Source organism: Hylobates moloch, unplaced genomic scaffold (assembly GCF_009828535.3).
Source record: "Hylobates moloch isolate HMO894 unplaced genomic scaffold, HMol_V3 SCAFFOLD_21, whole genome shotgun sequence".
In the NCBI taxonomy this organism is placed as follows: Eukaryota; Metazoa; Chordata; class Mammalia; order Primates; family Hylobatidae; genus Hylobates; species Hylobates moloch.
In genome coordinates this window covers 6,167,502-6,186,658 of record NW_026652296.1, presented here as the reverse complement: position 1 = coordinate 6,186,658, position 19,157 = coordinate 6,167,502, and the positions used below count along the sequence as shown (strand labels likewise).

The window sequence follows — 19,157 nt, the reverse complement described above, 5'->3', positions numbered from 1 at the left end:
GCTCATCACTTGAATGGCAAAGTCGAGTGAAGTAGTCTTATTGCCACGTTCCCCACAGTCAGTCACAGCCATGTTAATTTAACCCGGACCTAAAGTTTCAGCATGAATTCAACCTTGGGCTAACAGTGCTTCTAATATGATAGCTTGGTTGGGATTTATTTTTGAAGACTATTTTCTGCTACTTAGGCAAAGCCTGGGTTCATTCATTCATTCATTCATTCATCACACAGTTTTTAAGCCTCTGATGGCTCTAGCTAGGTGCTGGGGATAGGATACAGAAATAAAAGATAATCCCTACTTTGGCCGGGTGCGGTGGCTCATGCCTGTAATCCCAGCACTTTGAGAGGCCAAGGCAGGCAGATCACGAGGTCAGGAGATCAAGACCATCCTGGCTAACATGGTGAAACCCCATCTCTACTAAAAATACAAATAATTAGCCAGTCGTGGTGGCGGGTGCCTGTAGTCCCAGTGACTTGGGAGGCTGAGGCAGGTGAATGGCGTGAATCTGGGAGGCGGAGCATGCAGTGAGCTGAGATCGTGCCACTGCACTCCAGCCTGGGGGACAGAGAAAGACTCCGTCTCAAAAAAAAAAAAAAGATAATCCCTACTTTTCAGCAGTTCATGGTCTAGAGCAGAAGGCAGGCTAGGTTAGTGACTATCACAAAACAGTGAAATGATGAGCTATCTGGTAGAAGCACCTGATCCTATTAAGGGAGGAGGAGAGATAACAGGAGAGTATCTAAAGGAGGTGATTCCTGAGCTGACTCCTGAAGGGAAGGTAGAATTTAACCACATAAGTAATGGGGAAAACCTTTGGGCTTAGGAGCAGATGTGCAACGGATTTCCAGGCTGTTGGAACTGGCTGGGCTGAATGGTGTGGTTTAGGCTGTGTTGAGCCCTGAGACGGGAAGGGTGTCAAGATCAGAGCCCCCCAGTCTAAGAAGTTTGGCCATAAGCATGAGGATATAGTCCCTTGACCGGTTAACTCAGGAGACTAGGCTGGATGTCCCCCATCGTTCTTCCAACTCTAATGTTCCATGGTTCTTTTAAGTTTTTCTGACATAGGAAACAAAATGGATTATTTGTAATTTTTGTGGTTGTTTTCTATAGAGTCCAGGGACATGATTTTAGTAGGTTATATGGGGTCAGGACTGTGGGTCACGTATAGCATACAGTTTGTTCCACCATACACCATTTCTTTTTCTTTTTTTTTTTTTTTTTGAGACTGAGTCTCGCTCTTTTGCCCAGGCTGGAGTGCAGTGGCATGATCTCAGCTCACTGCCACCAAGTCTGGCTAACTTCTGTATTTTTAGTAGAGACGGGGTTTCAACCATATTGGCCAGGCTGGTTTTGAACTCCTGACCTCATGATCCACCCACCTCGGCCTCCCAAAGTGCTAGGATTACAGGCGTGAGCCACCGCGCCCGGCCACACCATTTCTATATTGCCACTGAGCTCAGATGTATTTGAAAAGTTGGAAATTCATTACAATATTAAGGTTGTATCGGTTCCTAAGCAATTTTTCCTAAGAAAGGAAAGACCAGATTAGCAGGAGTGAAATTGTAACCTTAAGCTGGATAGGAAAAGGTACTTATAGACTGGTGCACAGGCAGGGCCCTCTTCCAGAAGATGAGCCATGAGCACAGGTCCCTGGACTCCCTCCCTATAGAGGGGTGTGCCCAGCCTTTGCAGTCTTGCTCAGCTCCTGTTCATGTGGCTGCACAGCCACCATTGCCAGTTCTGCAAGAGCCCCTTCTTCACCTCTATCACCTGGACTTCCTCAAGCTGGCCCTTCCAATCAAGTGTTTTCTACATTTTTTATAACCCCAAATCAACCTCCAGTCTAGCTGGGCTGCGCAAGCTATCCCCCAAAGTAACAATGACTCTGGTTGTAAACAGGCGTACATTTGAATGGTCAACCCACCCCCTGAATTTTCCCACAATTTTGTGAATGGGAGGTTTTTCAAGAATGTCTGTGTCACCTTACAGGGGAAATCCCCATACTTTACAATTCTATGGCTTGGGATAATTTTTATTTTTACTTGTTAATGTGAAGATATTATATCTATTGTAAAAAAAAAACTATATAAAATATATTTTTTAAGTAGGAAGACTGTAATCCTTCTCTCCAAATACAGGAAATCCTCATTTAATGTTGTTGATAGATCCTGGGACTTTAGTGGAAGGACATATAACAAAACCAATTTTCCCGTGGGCTGACTGATATAAAGAAGAGTTCAATTCCTATGGCATATTTCTGGTTACAAAAACATTACCAAGCTTCTAGATAAAGACAAAAACACTTCTAATATTACACATTGAAATAAATGTGAGCTATATGTACATTTGAGAAAGATTAATAAAAACAAGATGATTATTTACCCAGTGATTCCAGTTCAGGGTCACGGGTGGCCAGAGCCCACCATCTCTGCAGCTCTGCGTGCCAAATGGGACCCAGCCCGGATAGGATTCCCTCCCGTTTCAGGACACACTCACCCATACCCACACCCACTGAGACAGGGACCATTTAGACACACCAGTGAAGCCAACAGGCAGTTTTGAGATATGAAAGGAAAGGGGAGGACCCAGAAAAAACGCAAGCAGGCATTGGGAGAACGTGCCAAATCGACACAGACAGTGACCCTGCCAGGAATAGATTTTTATGTTCACATCAAAGTTGTAATGAAACAAAGCTGAATGCATTGACGTTATTTGAGGACCTGCAGCGCTCCAGGTAACCCAATTTTAACTCTTCCAAAAATGAGTGCTAACTGCTATTTCCAGCAGGGCGGTACATCAGTGCCACTTGTGGCCCTCCACTGGTGCTTGATATCAAGGATAGAGGGACTCGGAGCGTCACAGAAGAGGGAGCGGAAACCCGCCTGCTGGATTCTCACCAAAGGACTTCCTCCCTCTTTTCTCCCTTACACAACTATGCAGACATTTCTGCATTGTTAGAAGGCTTTTCTTTTTGTCCAAAGACAATTAAAATGCTCCTTTCATAAAATTAGATATTTTTCCAAAGGGTTAAGAACTAGAGAGCCAGGCTTTGTATTATTCTCCTCTTCAAAACGCGGCATTGCTGTCATTTCACTCTTGATCCCAAATCAGCTTTCTAAAAATACAGTCAAATCATGCTGCGCTGCCTAAATATATTTGCAGTGAAGTAGTGAATAATTTGAAGTGACTAGTAGTCCACAAATGTTTTCTTTATATTAAATTTTCTGTTAAATTTAATAGAATCTCTTTATATTAAGAAAATCAAATAACCAGTACCTCTAAATTGAGTTATTTTCCTTCTTTTATTTTTTGAATTCCATGCAAATGAAATAGAATGTTACCAAAAGTCACTGGTAAATCGTTCTGGATTTTTTTAGACTTTCATGTATACAGAAATAACCACTATGAGAAGTTGATGAGGTGAGGGATATGTTAATTAGCTCGAATGAATTTTTTTATAGTATGTACATAGATCAAAACATCACATTGTACTCTATAAATATGCATGCTTATTATTTGTCCATTAAAAATACATTTTAAAAATTAAAAACAAGAAACAGCTGCAGAACTTTTCTACTAGCTTAGTACTTAGCTTTTGGACCTTTTCATCTAAAAGTTTATTTTTAGGAAAAGTTGTCCTCATGGAATCTAATCCTATATGATTCCACTTGGGGGCATGTTTTGGTAATTGTGGAATTATGATAGGGACAGGGAATTCGATTCAGCAAATGTAAATTCAATGCTTATAAATTCAATTTTCTTTTGAGTGAATATTATAATCTTTTTTTCAAGTTGAATTGCATGAACTACAATGAGTTTTGGTCTTCAACGTATGAAGCCTCCTATTATTTTGGCTTTACTGAGTGAATTATGCCTGAAACGACCATGCTGATGAGATGTGTACAGTGGAGACATTTTTTTCTTTAAGAGATTGGAAATTAAAAAAAAAAATCCTAAAATGGGCATTGCAATTTCTAATTATCATCATCATCATCAGCATCATCATCTCCATTTTTCCCCTTTACCTATTTGTTGCTAGGTAAGGCTAAGTAGGTACCATGTCATCAAACTCTCATACTTCCCAAGTGGATAGGTGTGTAATGCCAACAACTTTCATATGAGCAACTAAAATGACATTGCACTAGGTCTGTAACCCCCTGTGTTTCCTTCGTGGTACGACATATGAATGTTTCATTTCCAATTCATGTAAATCTTCCATCTTTGCCAGGTATTACATTGTGCCTATGTGTAGTTAACTGGGCCTTGAATGAGAGGATGCTTAAATAGCTGTCAGCTTTCACCAATGTGAAATTACCTCCCAATGAACATCTTGCATAAATCTTTGTGGGTGAATTTTTTTTAAAGATGGGAATGGATTATTTGATATTCAAGTATCCAGGAAATCCAAGTTCGCAAATAGTCACTTCTTACACAATGACATAATCAACCTGTGTCAGGATTGTGTCTAAGACCAGAGCTCAGATACAGGGGTGCCTGGAGGGCTGCTTCCACTCGCACCCCCATTCTTCTTGCATTCGTTGACCCTGTTCACCTTTCCTTTTATTCTACCCATCCTACAGGCTCTTTTCTCTCTGAAACTTTCCTTCTTTTGTGCAATTATTTCCCCGATGTGGTTGGTCAGGCCATTGACTGCTCTCTGATAATCTGAGGGACTAGAACTGTGTCTTTAGAGTTGCCTGCTGCCAAAAGCCATTTCATCTTTTTTCCTCTCTCAATGTCTGGAACAATGATTTGTCGACAAAACTTACTTGTTCAAACAGATTTTTATTTTTTCTTTCTGATGCCAGAACACCCAACACAAGCCAGTTTAAACTGACAAGAATTAGACTGGGTGGGGTGGTTGACGCCTGTAATCCCAACATTCTGGGAGGCCGAGGCGGGTGGATCACCTGAGGTCAGGAGTTCGAAACCAGCCTGGCCAACATGGAGAAATCCCATCTCTACTAAAAATACAAAAAAAAATTAGCCGGGCGTGGTGGCATGCACCTGTACTTCCAGCTACTCAGGAGGCTGAGGCAGGAGAATTGCTTGAGCCCAGAGGTGGAGGTTGCTGTGAGCTGAGATCGTGCTACCACACTCCAGCCTTGCTGACAGAGCAAGTCTCCATCTAAAAACAAAAACAAAAACGAAAAACACCCAAAACTGAAAATAATAAAATAGCTAATACAATTGAAAAGTCTGGGGCTAGCCTCTGGATTCGGTGGGATCCAAAGGTCTCAGTGGAGCGTGTCAAGATCCCTCTCCTTTTCTTGGCTGTCTTCTTCTGAATGGTGTCTACTCACTGTCACCTGGTCCCTTTGTAGTTCTAAGATAGGCTCCAGTCCCATCTCCAGCCTCTTAACAACTCCACAAGAAATCATTCAACACATGTTACTTGTACATATATTACGTGCAAGGCAATATTCTACACTCTGGGGATAGAGCAATGAACAAAACAGTCACAAATCTTTAGCTTACTTCTGCTGATTCTCTCTTCCACAAAAATTCTAATAATGTCTCAATAAATTATTTTGGACTGGTCTGGCAGGGGTCACCAGCCCAACCCTAAAGTGAATGGGGGAATCAGCCCCATCAGGACTGGAGGGACTTGGATGGGTTGGAGGGAAGTTCCCCAAAGGAACGTCATCAAGGCACTGTTGCCAGCAGGGTAAAGAATGGATGGTGCAAAGTAAGCAAAAACAGTAGCTGGCCACCATGCCTACCACCATCAATCGATGTTCATTGATTTGCAGCCTGGCCAGCTCTGTGGTTCTTGTACTCCATGCTCTCCTGTTTCCTCAGTCAGGCCACTTTCAACCCCAGTGTTCCTGACGCACAACTTTCTTCCCTTTGGCTGCAGCTCCAGATGAAGATGAGTGAGCGGGCCGCCTCGCTGAGCACCATGGTACCCCTGCCTCGCAGCGCCTACTGGCAGCACATCACACGGCAGCACAGCACGGGGCAGCTCTACCGCCTGCAAGGTAAGCGTGGGGCTGCCTGTGTCCAGGGTGTGGGCCAGGCCTGGGAGTACTGGGGAGGGGGCTCAGCTCAACTCGCAGCTGCATGCATGCTGGTTAGTGCCCTTCCTCCAAAGGTAGGACCCCCATCAAGGCCTCACACATGAGGCACTTAATCTTTGTAGAGCCAAATATCTGTATGGCTCTACAGATATTTGTATCTATCACAGTATCCTGGGGGAAGTCACTTAAAATGCAGATTCTTGGGTTTCATCCCCAGAGACTCTAGATCTTAAGGCATAGGATGTGGCTGAGCAATCTGCACTTTTAACAGACCGTACACAGGGTCTGGGCGAGGGGCCGGGGACCAGGCTTCAAGAAATGATGTAGTGGACTGATGAATCACAGCATCAGCATTACTTGAAGTCTTGCCAGAAATGCAAATTTCCATGCCTTTCCCCAGACCTACTGACTCAGGAGCTCTGAGGGTGGGGCCAGGCCACCTGCATTTGAACAAGCCCTCCAGGTGGTTCTCCCGAGAGCTCAGGTTTAGGAGCCAAAGTTTGGCTGGATGGGGCCCTGGACTGAGGCCAGAAGCCATGGCTTCAGGTTTGCCGAATGACTTCAGGCAAATCGAAGTAAGCTCTTCTTCCAGAGAAGTGGTCTCTGAAGCATGACACAGAACAGCCCATAGTGTGGACAACATGAACAATTAAAAAATCTATTTAAACCGGCCAGGCGTGGTGGCTCACGCCTGTAATACCAGCACTTTGGGAGGCCAAGGCGGTCAGATAATCTGAAGTCAGGAGTTGAAGGCCAGCCTGGCCAACATGGTGAAACCCTGTCTCTACTAAAAAAAAAAAAATACAAAATTTAGCTGGGCGTGGTGGCCTGTGCCTGTAATCCCAGCTGAGTCAGGGGAATCACCTGAACCTGGGAGGCGGTGGTTGCAGTGAGCCAGAATCGCACCATTGCACTCCAGCCTGGGGAACAAGAGCAAAACTCCGTCTCAAAACAACAACAACAAAAATTCTGTTTAAACCTGTCCTTTCAAATATTTTTTTTGTTTTGTTTTTCATTTCATTGTACATAAGAACAGCTTATTATGTTATGCACCTATGTGGGGGATACTTGCAAAAAAACTCTTTTTTTTTTTTTTTTTTGAGACGGAGTCTCGCTCTGTCACCCACGCTGGAGTGCAGTGGCGCGATCTCGGCTCCCTGCAATTTCCGTGCAAAAAAACCCTTTAATGATGAGGTGCAAGACCACCAAATGAAACAGCATGCATTAGACTACACGTAGTTTACGTGCAGAAATTTGCTGAATAATTGAATGTAAGAATGAATGAATGACCATGGGAGGCCACGGCCTCAGTCCTCCATGCTGAACCCTGGTCACCAAAGCCTTTTTTCCTCAGTCTTTGCTGTTGGTCCTTTCACCCCCAGGCAGCTTTTCCTGTATGCTGCACCTGTCCCTCATCCTAGTTAACTCCTGCTCACCTCCAGGTCTCACCTCCAGTGCCCCTCAGGCTCCAACAAAGCCCTCAGGACTTTCTTGTAACTTGCGTGGACATCTCTGATTATGTGCACTCATAAGATGCAGATGATGACCCAGTTTTCATTTCATATTTATCTATGTGGCCACTTGACTCATGGTCAGCTCTCCCAGGAAGCAATAATGTACAGGAGGGAGGAGAGCTGCGCCTCCTTCTGTCTTTATCATTGTATCCCCCGGTGCCTTGTATGCCTTCCATCCGGATTTGTTGAAAGAATGCATAATGTTAAGAAGGCACTGGGGGTATTTACATTTTCGTTTTCATGACTCTGTGCTCTGTTCACTAGCAGAGAGCAGGGCACATAGCAGATGCTGCAAAAAAAAAAAAAAAAAAAAAAAAAAAAAAGATTCTGAGTTCCTGAGTGCCTCTGTGAGCAGCTGAGCAAATGACTGAATTAATAATTGAAAAATAAGCTTACCTTCCAAGATATCTCTGCAGAGAGAGTGAGTTAGATCAGGTTGTCACTATGCCATTGATTCTCATTTAAACTTCAAAAATGTTTGCAATATTTGAGTTATATCATCACAATTTTTGTCATATACATACCAGAATGTTACTCAATTTTATTCTCTTCTATTGTAATATACCTTTTTTTAAAAAAGCGTATTTTACTACCTTAATACTGTTAGATCCACTGGTTATACTTTTTTTTTTTTTTTTTTTTTTTTGAGGCAGGGTCTGGCTCTTCGCCTAGGCTGGAGTGCAGTGGTGCGATCATGGCTCACTGCAGTTTCAACCTCCTGGGCACCAGTGATCCTCCTGCCTCAGCCTCCCAAATAGCTGGGACTACAAGTGTGTACCACCGAGCCCAGCTAATTTATTATTTTTTATGTTTAGTAGAGAGGGTGTCTTACTATGTTGCTCAGACTGGTCTCAAACTTCTGAGCTCAAGCAATCCTCCTGCCTCGGCCTCCCAAAGTGCTGGAATTACAGGTATCAGCCACTGCATCCAGCTAGTTATGCTTTTTAATAGACAATAAAATAATAAGTATTAAAGATTTAAAAGATGTTCACAGAGTACCTAAAATTATCTTGCTTATTACAAGTGGCTATTTAAACAAGTACATTTTTTTTAAAAAGTTTTTTTTCTTCTACCTATACTACCTACCTTCCCTCTCCCCTCCTTTTCATCCCCCTTAGAAAAAGAAAATAGGATTGGGAAAAATTAATGACTTGGTGGCCTGGGGGATGCCATATGATGAAGTTACAGAGCCTTTAATTTCTTCTTGTTTTTCTGGTGACTATGGTTGTAATTCCTCTGGCCAATTCATCTACATTGATGAATTCCAGGTTTTTTTTTTTTTTTCTGGCAAATCTGGAGGTTAAGGTTGGAAATCATACAGACCCCTTATGGAGGAATTTACCAAATTGGTTTGAGAATAATGGTCATTTTCTTCAAATGTAGTCTTTGAGAGCCACCTGCTGGTTGATTTGGGGATTATCATTTTATTACAGTTTTTGGTGGGGAAAGGGAGGTGCTGGTTTTGACATGTGCCACACAAGACATACATAATCTACCTTCACTGCTTCTCCCACTTCATTTTAAAATTTTCATAGAAATTCTCTTCTATGATTATGCAGATACAAAATCTACATTGGAAGTAGGTTTATAATGAAAACTGGCTGGACGTGGTGTCTCATGCCTGTAATCACAGCAATTTGGGAGGCTGAGGTGGGTGGATCACCTGAGATCAGGAGTTCAAGACCAGCCTGGCCAACATGGTGAAACCCCACCTCTACTAAAAATACAAAAATTAGCTGGGCGTGGTGGCGGGCGCCTGTGATTCCAGCTACTCAGAAGGCTGAGGTGGGAGAATCGCTTGAACCCAGGAGGCAGAGGTTGCAGTGAGCCAAGATCATCATGCCACTGCACTGCTGCCTGGGCAACAAGAGTGAAACTCTGTCTCAGTAAAAAAAAAAAAAAAAAAAAAAAAAAGAAAGAAAGAAAAGAAAACTATGGAAGAAACTTACAGAAGCAATCAACAAGTTTATGTTGAACACTATTCGCTGGATTCTTTTAGGAATGCATCGGATAAAACAACAGCAGTTACATCAGTAGCATTTCACAAATTATGTTCCTTGGAAAGCTAACTCTGGTAGACAGCACCTTCCCCCTAAGAAAACTACTGTGGTCAAATGAGTTTGGGGGAAATGCTACATGTTAAATTCTCATGGAGAGTCAGAAAACAAATCAATTAATTTCAGGGCTCTGAGATGTCCTGCAGTAAAAAACCTGATTAAACTTGTTTAAACCAAAGCTCTGCACATCTATTTGGACATGAAACCTCTTCTCCCTCTTGTTATATGAATAAACATTCGCATGCCACCAGTGCAGTGCTGAAATCTCAGATTTCATCATTATGAGGGAGACAAGCCATATTCAATGGGGTCTTTCTAAAAGCTACTCTTTGTGAGGACCTACTGTGTACCGGCTTTCCACTGGCACCTAACATACATGATCTCATTTAGATCCCAAAACAGCTGCCTGACAGGGTATTTTATTCTCATTTGCTGTTAGGAAAATGAGAATTTGAAGGGTTATTGATGGGTCCAAGTCTACCTATCTAGTAAGTAGCAAAGATTTTAAGGTTTTTATCTCTCATTCATCCATCCATCTGTTCTTTGTTTACTCAGTAAATGTTTATTGAGCGTCTAGTTTAGGCCAAGCGCTGTGCTAGATGACAGACATACCTGGGGTCCTAGGCAGGGACATTCCTTCCCTCTCAGAGCTTATAATCTAGTGGAGAGTCACAACCCATGATCAAGCAAACATAGTTAATTTCAGATTTGGTATATGGAGCAGTGGAAAAGAACGTTTTTATGACAAAGAAAGTGAGGCAGAGCTGTTGGTTTTGAGAAGACGCTGACAAAGGGACTTCTTGAGATGGGGTAGTCAGTGGAAGCCCCTGCAACACCCCAAGACCTTAAGTCTAAAAGAGGCAGCCATACCGAGAGCCAGGGGAAGGCATTCTCCATAGAGAGGTCAGCAAATGCAAAGGCCCTGAGTCAGAAATGAGCTGCGGGCGTTCAAAGATCAGGAAGGAGCCAGTGTGGCTGGTGCCTAAGGGGCATAAAGAGACAGCCGGGGTGGTGATTACAGATGATCAAGACTTGCTTATTCTAAGTGTGAGGGGAAGCATTAGCGGGTCCTCAGGATGGCAATGTCAGATTTAATTGATATTTTCATTCAAGGGATTGCAAGAGAACAGGAGAGGAAGTGGGTGACTAGACCCAAGGCCGTTGCACATGAGCACGCGAGTGTCTGGCTTCAGTACAATGTTCCTCTAACTCTCTCGCTGCCTTCTCAAAGTTATCATCTCAGCAATCTTCACCCTTAGGCCAAGGTGCTTCATTGCTCCGGTATTTTCAGAACTCTTCTGTGGGAATTGCCTTGGAAGATAGCATCACTTGTTTCAAAACAAAAACAAGAAAAACTAGGCACCTATATCACAGATCGGACTTAAGATAATTTGAGGAAATCAAAGAGTGGCACTAAACAGTTGTGTCACTGAACCAGGCGTCTTCCGTGTAGCCTTATGTGGTTCTCCTGACAAGCACGGGAGTTGGTGAGAGTGGGACTATCCTCTCCGTTTCAATGACTGAAGAAACAGAGACCTTTGGGGGTTAAGGTCCTACTCCAGGCCACGTGGCTGGTGGATGTAGGCACAGGCATTAGCACTCCGGGGCTCTGACTTCTAATCCAGGCCTATTGCCTTCATCATATGGTCTTACCTGTGGGAGGAAATCATTCCTCCATGAGTGATTTCAAATGCAGATTCCCTGAGACCGAAATGCCTCCAGAGGACTCATTCCAACCCATGCAATTTACATATTTATTTTAAAGATGATAGATTCTTGGAGCAAGGGGCTACTTTGGAGAAGTTAACATTGTTTTTTTCAATATTAATCCTAACATGGTCACAAATCTCAAATGGGCAGAAGTTAAGAGGGAAGCAATAGATTCAGATCCAAGCAAATGTGAAAGGTCTCAAACCTGCATGTCTACAGGGTCCAGGCAGGCTATGCAGATGAGTAAACGGGACAGGTATAGGAGCGGCAGGGTCCCTGGTGGATGTCAGGGAGAGCAGGCAGTCTGCTGTCTGCAGTTGGTCATGCTTAGCAGAATGTAGGGCTTGTTTTGCCTTCCAGTTTTCCAGGAGTACAGGGAAACTGACATCTTTATGGGCAGTCGGCAGCTATTTAAATATTAATAAGCAATTCCAAATGTTTTAAAGCCTGGGCCGGGCGTGGTGGCTCACGCCTGTAATCCCAGCACTTTGGGAGGCCGAGGTGGGCGGATCACGAGGTCAGCAGATCGAGACCATCCTGGCTAACACGGTGAAACCCCGTCTCTACTAAAAATACAGAAAAATTAGCCGGGCGTGGTGGCGGGCGCCTGTAGTCCCAGCTACTTGGGAGGCTGAGGCAGGAGAATGGCGTGAACCTGGGAGGCGGAGCTTGCAGTGAGCTGAGATCGCACCACTGTACTCCAGCCTGGGCAACAGAGCAAGACTCCGTCTCAAAAAAAAAAAGCCTGTGGGGGCCAGAGAACACGTCTGGGCCCAGATGTGGTCTACAGGTCATTACCAGCTTGTGACTTTTGTGTGAACTGCAACAATGTGGGGAGCGTTGGGAAGCCTTTCATTCCGTTTGCTGGCCTTATACTAAACACAGCATTGAAACCATACAGGAAGGACTCAGCCCTCAGGATAGAAGCTGTAAGCGTTTTCATTTTGACTTGACGTCAAGTGAATGCTGTCAGTCATTTTTCTGTGTAGTTGACTAAAAATTTGGATTCTGCACTAATAAGATTTGTCTGGTCTCTGCTTCCTGAAGGAGGTTTTGATACACTGTAATGAAGATATTCCTGAATTTTTACTTATAGTACTCAAACTCATTAATACAATTTTTCTGCATTATAGTGCGTGCATGCGTCTGTGTGTTGGAAGGAGAATAGAATATGTGTTCAAACTGGCTGGGAGTTTGGGAGAAATGATTTCTAATTATTTGGGATATTTTGATATTCAAGACTTAGCTAATAATAATCACTGCTGTTGTGTACTAGCAATGATATGACTGGATATATCATTTTCCTTTGGTTCAGATTTGAGTCGTGCAAATATCTGAATCCAAGATGTTCTTTTTTGCTTGTTTCTGTTTTGGTGTTGAGACCGTAGTCATCTATTTAAGACTGTGCAGCTCGTGAAGCCATTTCTACTTTGTTCTTCAACAGTACTGTGAGGAGGGGGAACAAGTGCTTTCTCCCCATTCCACAGGAGTGGAAAATGAGTCAAAATGATGTTGTTCCTTGTCTAAGTTCATGCTTCTGGGAGGAAGATCAAATGGGACTTGAACTGAGGTCAGGGCTGCTTGTGATAAAATGATAGAGCATAAACTCAAGGCTTAAGGGCCACACGCCATCATTAACATTTTTGCATGGTTCAGTGTTTAAAAACAACATTGCCAGGTGTGGTGCTCATGCTTGTAATCTCAGCACTTTGGGAGGCCAAGGCAGATCACTTGAGCCCAGGAGTTTGAGACCAGCCTAGGCAACGTGGCGAGACCCCGTCCCTACAAAAAATACAAAAATTAGTCGCGTGTGGTGGCACACACCTGTGGTCCCAATTACTCGGGAGGCCGTGGTGGGAGGATCACCTGAGCTCAAGAGGTTGAGGCTGCAGTGAGCTGAGATCATGCCACTGCACTCCAGCCCGGGTGAAAAAAAATGCATAAAAATAAAATAAAATAAAAACAACATTGTTTTGAATGTGTGTGGGTGGGGCGGACATGCTCCACTGGCAGCAGTCCTGCTTCTTGTGCCTGCTTGATCCACACATTTGCTCACCAGGGCTGCGGAAGTTTGTTCCGAAGGCTTTGCGCTGAGTCCTGAGTTCTTCACCTAGCGGTGTACAGTTCTTTGCTTGTGGTAACCCTTGGCCAGCAGGTGGCAGTAGAACCTCCAGTTTCTGTTAAATCAGGGAAGTATTATCTACAGGGATAGGCAAACAACGGCTTGTGAGCCAAATCCAGCCTGCTGACTATTTTCATTAATAAAGCATTATTAGGACGACATTCATTACATATTAAGTATGGCTGCTTTTGTGCTACAGGCAGCAGGGCTGAGTAGCGGCAATGAGACCATATGGTCTGCAAAACCTAATATATTTAGTGTCTGGCTCTTTCTAGAAAATGCTTGACAACCCTTATATTATTAACATGTCACAAAGGGGGCTAATAGGGATCTTGTATGTTGCCTTCTTGACTTTTAAAACTCCGTTTGGTCTGAAATCTAAACCTGAAATAATAAAGGCTAAATAAATTTTAGGAAGTTCTCCTTAACATTTACAAGATCACCAAAGTATAAGCATAAGACTGCCTTATTGCTGCTCAGGTTTCCAGAATATTCTAGCTAAAAGTTTCCATAGTTCTATCACATTTCTCCCAAATACCCTGGATATGGGGATTTATGCAGATGAAAAATTAAGGAAGAAAATAATTGCAATGGACTGACCATGGCTCAGCCCAAAGGCCACATGCAAATGATATGTAAATCATGCAATCTCTGTGACTTATTTACATATCATCGTGAGTGGCCTTTGGAAAAAATTCTGCCTTAAGTACATTGACTTATTTCTGTTATAGAGAAAGTTGTTGCCAGCTAATTTGTGGGCTTTCTTGAAATGTAACCGTTGATTTTAAATTCTTTTTGGAAAAGATGTTGGCAGCCCTCTGAAGCTTCATCGAACAGAGACTTTTCCAGCCTACAGATCTGAGCACTGACAGTAACTGCCAAGAATTGTTAACACACTTGCGATGTGTCAGCCACAGATTCACCCAGGAGGTCACAGAATGACAGCAAGGAAGTGACGACAAAGAGAAGAAGCTTAAAGTCGTGGCTAATTGTGTGGTCATTGGAAAACTCTGCAATACAATAATTTTCTTTATTTTCTTTTTCTTTTTTAAATTCTTAGCGTAATTGAAACGTGCTCTATAGATATTGACTCTGTGTTCCCTCTTTTACAACTGGACAGAAAGAAGTCAATGTCACGAAATGATTTTCTATTGTAGATACCTTGTCCCTTGCACTTCTCTGAATCTGTCCTTTTGTGGATTCTTGTGATTTTCCTTCCAAGTGTTTCAGTTGTATGACAGTCAGTATTGACAATAAAATGGCTTTTAATTATTTGTTATTTGTTTACACCCTATTCCTCAGTTATTATTACTGTGGTTCTGATTAACTACTGGAAATTATATTTGATTATATCACCAATTAGTTAAATCAGTGCTTTGACTCACTCTTATCTGTTCTGTTCAAAACTATTTGTTCAAAGAACCCGTTAGTATTGTTTACAGGGTTACGGTTTCTCTCATATGCTTTCCTCACCCCCTTACCCCCTTTTTTAAAAGCCTTTATTTTGTTTGGAGTATCTTCATAAAACATTTGAAAATAAAAGATCATTCTTCACCCATATGTTCTTTGGATTCTGGCAACATGTTTTTCTCTATCCTAGGTATTTCTGAAGGGTGTGTGGACATTTTGCATGCGAGCTGTGAGTGTATTGTGTATTGTGTCTAATATGAATTCAACCATTCACGCATTTGCTCACTCATTCATTAACGTGGTCTGTATTGAGCATCTATGAGTTTCCGGCACTGTACTGGAGTTCAGGGATGTAGAAATCAAAAGACACCATCTTTGTTGCCAAAGACCTTAATTCCAGAAGAGTACCACAAGAAAATCAAGTTGAAAATATCATACAGTGACACCTGCTAAATGGGCCCCCAGTGGCCATGAACTTCTAAAGAGAAGGTCAGTGCTGCATGTGAATTGAATTTTGTGAGCACCTAAAGTTAGAGTTCCTCTAAAGCTGCAGAGCAAGCAGGGATAGCGCCTGCCTGGTTCACTACTCTTTGCCAGATAAAATACAGGATACCCAATTAAATTTGAATTTCAGATAAGCAATGCATAGTTTCATAGATCTGAGTTAGCCGGGATTTCCTAGGACACTGCTGGTCAGAATGTGTTTTTTAAGGGGTTGAGAAATACTGGGGAAAGGATTGAATTCAACTAACAATTAATTAGTAGATTAGGGATATATAAATTGTTTAGTGCTAATGGCTTCCCCGAAATGCATCTGTGTTCTCTCTGGGTTCTCTGTAGCTTCTTTTCACACAATTTTAGCTGATCGTACTTCTCTCAGGGGTCTTCATTTTTGTCTTTTAAAAATTTGGTTTGCCAGGCACATTTGATAATTACCTCACTGTTCATTTTCCTGACTTTATCTGGTTCTTATTTATTTTCTTTCTCTTCTAAGACTGTCTCATAAGAGATTCTCCATGATTCCCAGAGCCTTGGCAGCCAATGGGAGAATTACGTTGAAGAAGTAGATAAAGGAAATGGAATTAAAGAAATAATTATAATTTTAATGAAGTTAAAATTACTGAAGCAAGCCTCAAGCTAATGAGTGTGAAAAGAAATGTTGCTGAATGTAGGTAACTGTAAGTGAGAACCTCTTTAAGGATTTTTAAGAAAAGAAACGTATTGACAGAAAAGAGTGTTCGATTCGGTTATGCTATCAGCGTTTATTTATTGCCGGGCACAAGTCTAAGTGCTTCTGTGGTATTATCTCAATCGCCACAATAGCTCCATGAGGTGAGTATAATTATCTTCGTTTTTCAGATGGGGAAACTGAGCCTCAAGGAGTCTAAATTATGTAATTAATATGCCCAAGATCTTTGACCTATTAAATGGTAGATTCATGTTTGAACCCAGGTAATCTGATGCCTGAATCTGCTTTGTAAATCCCTAAGGCTGGCTTCCGTAGGGGAAAGCAAACTTATTCTGTAAAGGGTTGGGATGTAAATATTTTAGGCTTTCTGGGTTCTATGGTCTCTGTTGCCTTCTGGTGCAAAAGCAACCATGGACTGTTTTGTGTTTTGTTTTGTTTTGTTTTTTGAGATGGAGTCTCATTCTGTTACCCAGGCTGGTGTGCAGTGGCACGATCTCGGCTCACTGCATCCTCCCCGTCCCAGGTTCAAGCAATTCTCCTGCCTCAGCCTCTTGAGTAGCTGGGATTACGGGCACGTGTTACCACACCCGGCTAATATTTTTGTGTGTATTTTTAGTAGAGATGGGGTTTTACCATGTTGGCCAAGCTGGTCTTGAACTCCTGACCTCAAGTGATCCGCCTGTCTCAGCCTCCCAAAGTTCTGGGATTACAGGTGTGAGCCACCATGCCCAGCCTGCTTTTAACATACATAAACAGATAGGCATGGCTGTTTCAATTAAACTTTATTCACAAATACAAGTGGCAGACTTGACTCTTATTTCTGGATCCCCTGCTCTAAAATAAAAACCTCAAATACTATCTTATGTTAATTTCACGGTTTCAGGTAGAAAACATAAGAAGTTTAAATACTTTACTATCTGGCCTTAAATAAAGGGAATGATAATTTGAAGTGATTTTGATTTTTTTCTAAATCCCTACCTCAAGTAGTGAACATAGTGTGAGAAAGTTTTTCAAAGCTGTGGTGGATTTTTACCTAATACAAACTAAATTCTAAAGCATTCATGTCAACTTGCAAATAAACTGGGATCTGGAGGCTAAACTGTGAGGTTTCTGTTTTAATTACATATTAGAAAAAGCAACTTTTTTCTTTTGGTGGGAGGTGAGGATGGGGGAGCAGGGAAATAAATCTCATATTCCTCTTTGCATCCTCAACTCTGTCAAAAATATCTTTTTTTACCCAGTTTAAGGCAGGATATTGCAGTAGTGATTAAAATACTCTCAAGGAAGACTGCTTGAGTTTCTGAAATTTATTCATTCATTTTCCAAGTACTTATTTAACAGTATATATGGGTATGCCAGGATGTATACAGGAGAAGTGTGTTTGCCTTCACCATGCCTGATCCACAGACTCAATTTGTAAGCCAATTGCTCAGGAAACAGAAAAACTAACAAGAACATACATTTCTATGAGAAGACATTTTACTATTTCTTCTTTAGACAATCTTGACTTTCGGGAAAGAGAATACTTTATGAGCTAGAAATACTGTATAAACTATATTAAAGAAAATCTTTCCTTTGGTCCTGGAAAAAAATACATTGATGTTCAGATTTCCATTAAGACAGCAAACTTGAAATTTCCCTTTGATATTCAGGTTTTAAATTCTGTAGATTAAATACTGGACGAAGGTAAGCTGCCCATCTTCTCATGAAAATCAACAGTTGGCTGATTTCATTGCAAACTCATTGGATCAATCTGTTGTGATTTGAGTCAGCCAAGGCAGGACCAAGTGATAATCTTTTGCCTGGATCTGCACTGAATAAAGTACCATCACCCACACTCCCCTCTCTACGCTAGCAGTTCTTAAATGTTGGCAAAGACACTTATTCACTAGATCTAGGGTGGAGTCCATAAATTTACATTTTCAATTAGCATCTCTAGGTAACTCCAGTGCAGGTGGTAAATGGCATAAAATCTCATTTTAAGAAAGCTCGAGGAGACAGAAATGCAGAGAGTACCCATCAGGTAAGACTTGAGGCACCTGGAGGCAATTGGCAATGTGCTTTTATCCAAGACACCTGTGAAAAGTCAGGTGGTACAGCCAAGCCAGTGCCTCCATTCGAGTGGGCTGCCCAAGACGCTTCCTTTGTCAGGAGATGCAGAATTCCGGCACACAGGTACAGAAGTGATTCCATGCCTGGGTTAACACTCAAGAAGGGGAGATGTGCTGTAATTGCAGCTTCAGAAGTGGGATTCCAGGAGGCATTTTCAGCGTCGCTGCAATATTTTCTTTGTTGCTATAACAACTAATAAGGAGACTTGGTTTGACCTTCTTTGTTTCTCTGAGATGCCTGAAGTTTGAGGCCTTCCCACACTGCTCTTTTTAGCAGGAAAGAGCTAGCCAGGGGCTGCTGGTGAAAGCAAAGCAGAGACTGCAAAAAAGGCAGGCTGGGTGAGGAAGGGAAGGAAGAGAGAATCCAGCTGCTCTAGCTCAGGCGTCGGCACTGAGCCACCAGCCAACCTGTCTTGCTTCCTTTCTCCAAGTTCTTTCATTTTTATTATAATAACAAATTTATTATCTTTGGCCTTTGGTGAGGCTGCTTTCTGTCCTCTACAGAAAAGCAGGAGTTGTTTAGGGGGATTTACAGATATTGCAGGTGGGTAATGCTATGACTTGGCTGTGTCCCCACCCAAATCTCTTGTTGAATTGTAATTCCCGGTGTTGAGGGAGAGGCCTCGTGGGAGGTGATTGAATCATGGAGGTGGACTTCTCGCTTGCTGTTTTCATGATGGAATTCTCACGAGAGCTGGTTGTTTGAAAGTGTCTAGGGCTTCCCCCTTCACTCTCTCACTCAGTCTTCTGCCGCCATGTGAAGAAGGTGCTTGCTTCATGACTGTCAGTTTCCTGGGGCCTCCCAGTCATGCTTCCTGTTAAGCCCGTGGAACTGTGAGTCAATTAAACCTCTTTTCTTCATAAATTACCCAGTCTCAGGTAGTTCTTTGTAGAAGTGTGAGAACAGACTAATACAGATAAGGCCTTAATACAGATAAGGCTTAGTATTTTTTGTTTGAAAAGCCAAAGTTTACATATATAAAGGTTATATATAAAACAAAAATGAGTGGTGACTGAGTTTTAT

At 42.3% G+C, this 19,157-nt stretch overlaps 1 protein-coding gene across 2 annotated transcripts in view; it reads left to right on the top strand.

Moving 5' to 3' along the window:
• Nucleotides 1–14,983, top strand: part of DOK5 (docking protein 5) — a 178,854-nt gene extending 163,871 nt beyond the window's left edge. For both annotated transcript variants that reach the window (XM_032142551.2, XM_032142554.1), the window contains exons 7-8: nt 5,861–5,981; nt 14,228–14,983. In XM_032142551.2, coding sequence (XP_031998442.1) covers nt 5,861–5,981; nt 14,228–14,292 — 186 coding nt within the window. In that variant the 3' untranslated portion in view covers nt 14,293–14,983. The remainder of the gene's footprint in view (nt 1–5,860; nt 5,982–14,227) is intronic.
• The last annotated feature ends 4,174 nt before the right edge of the window (nt 14,984–19,157 follow it).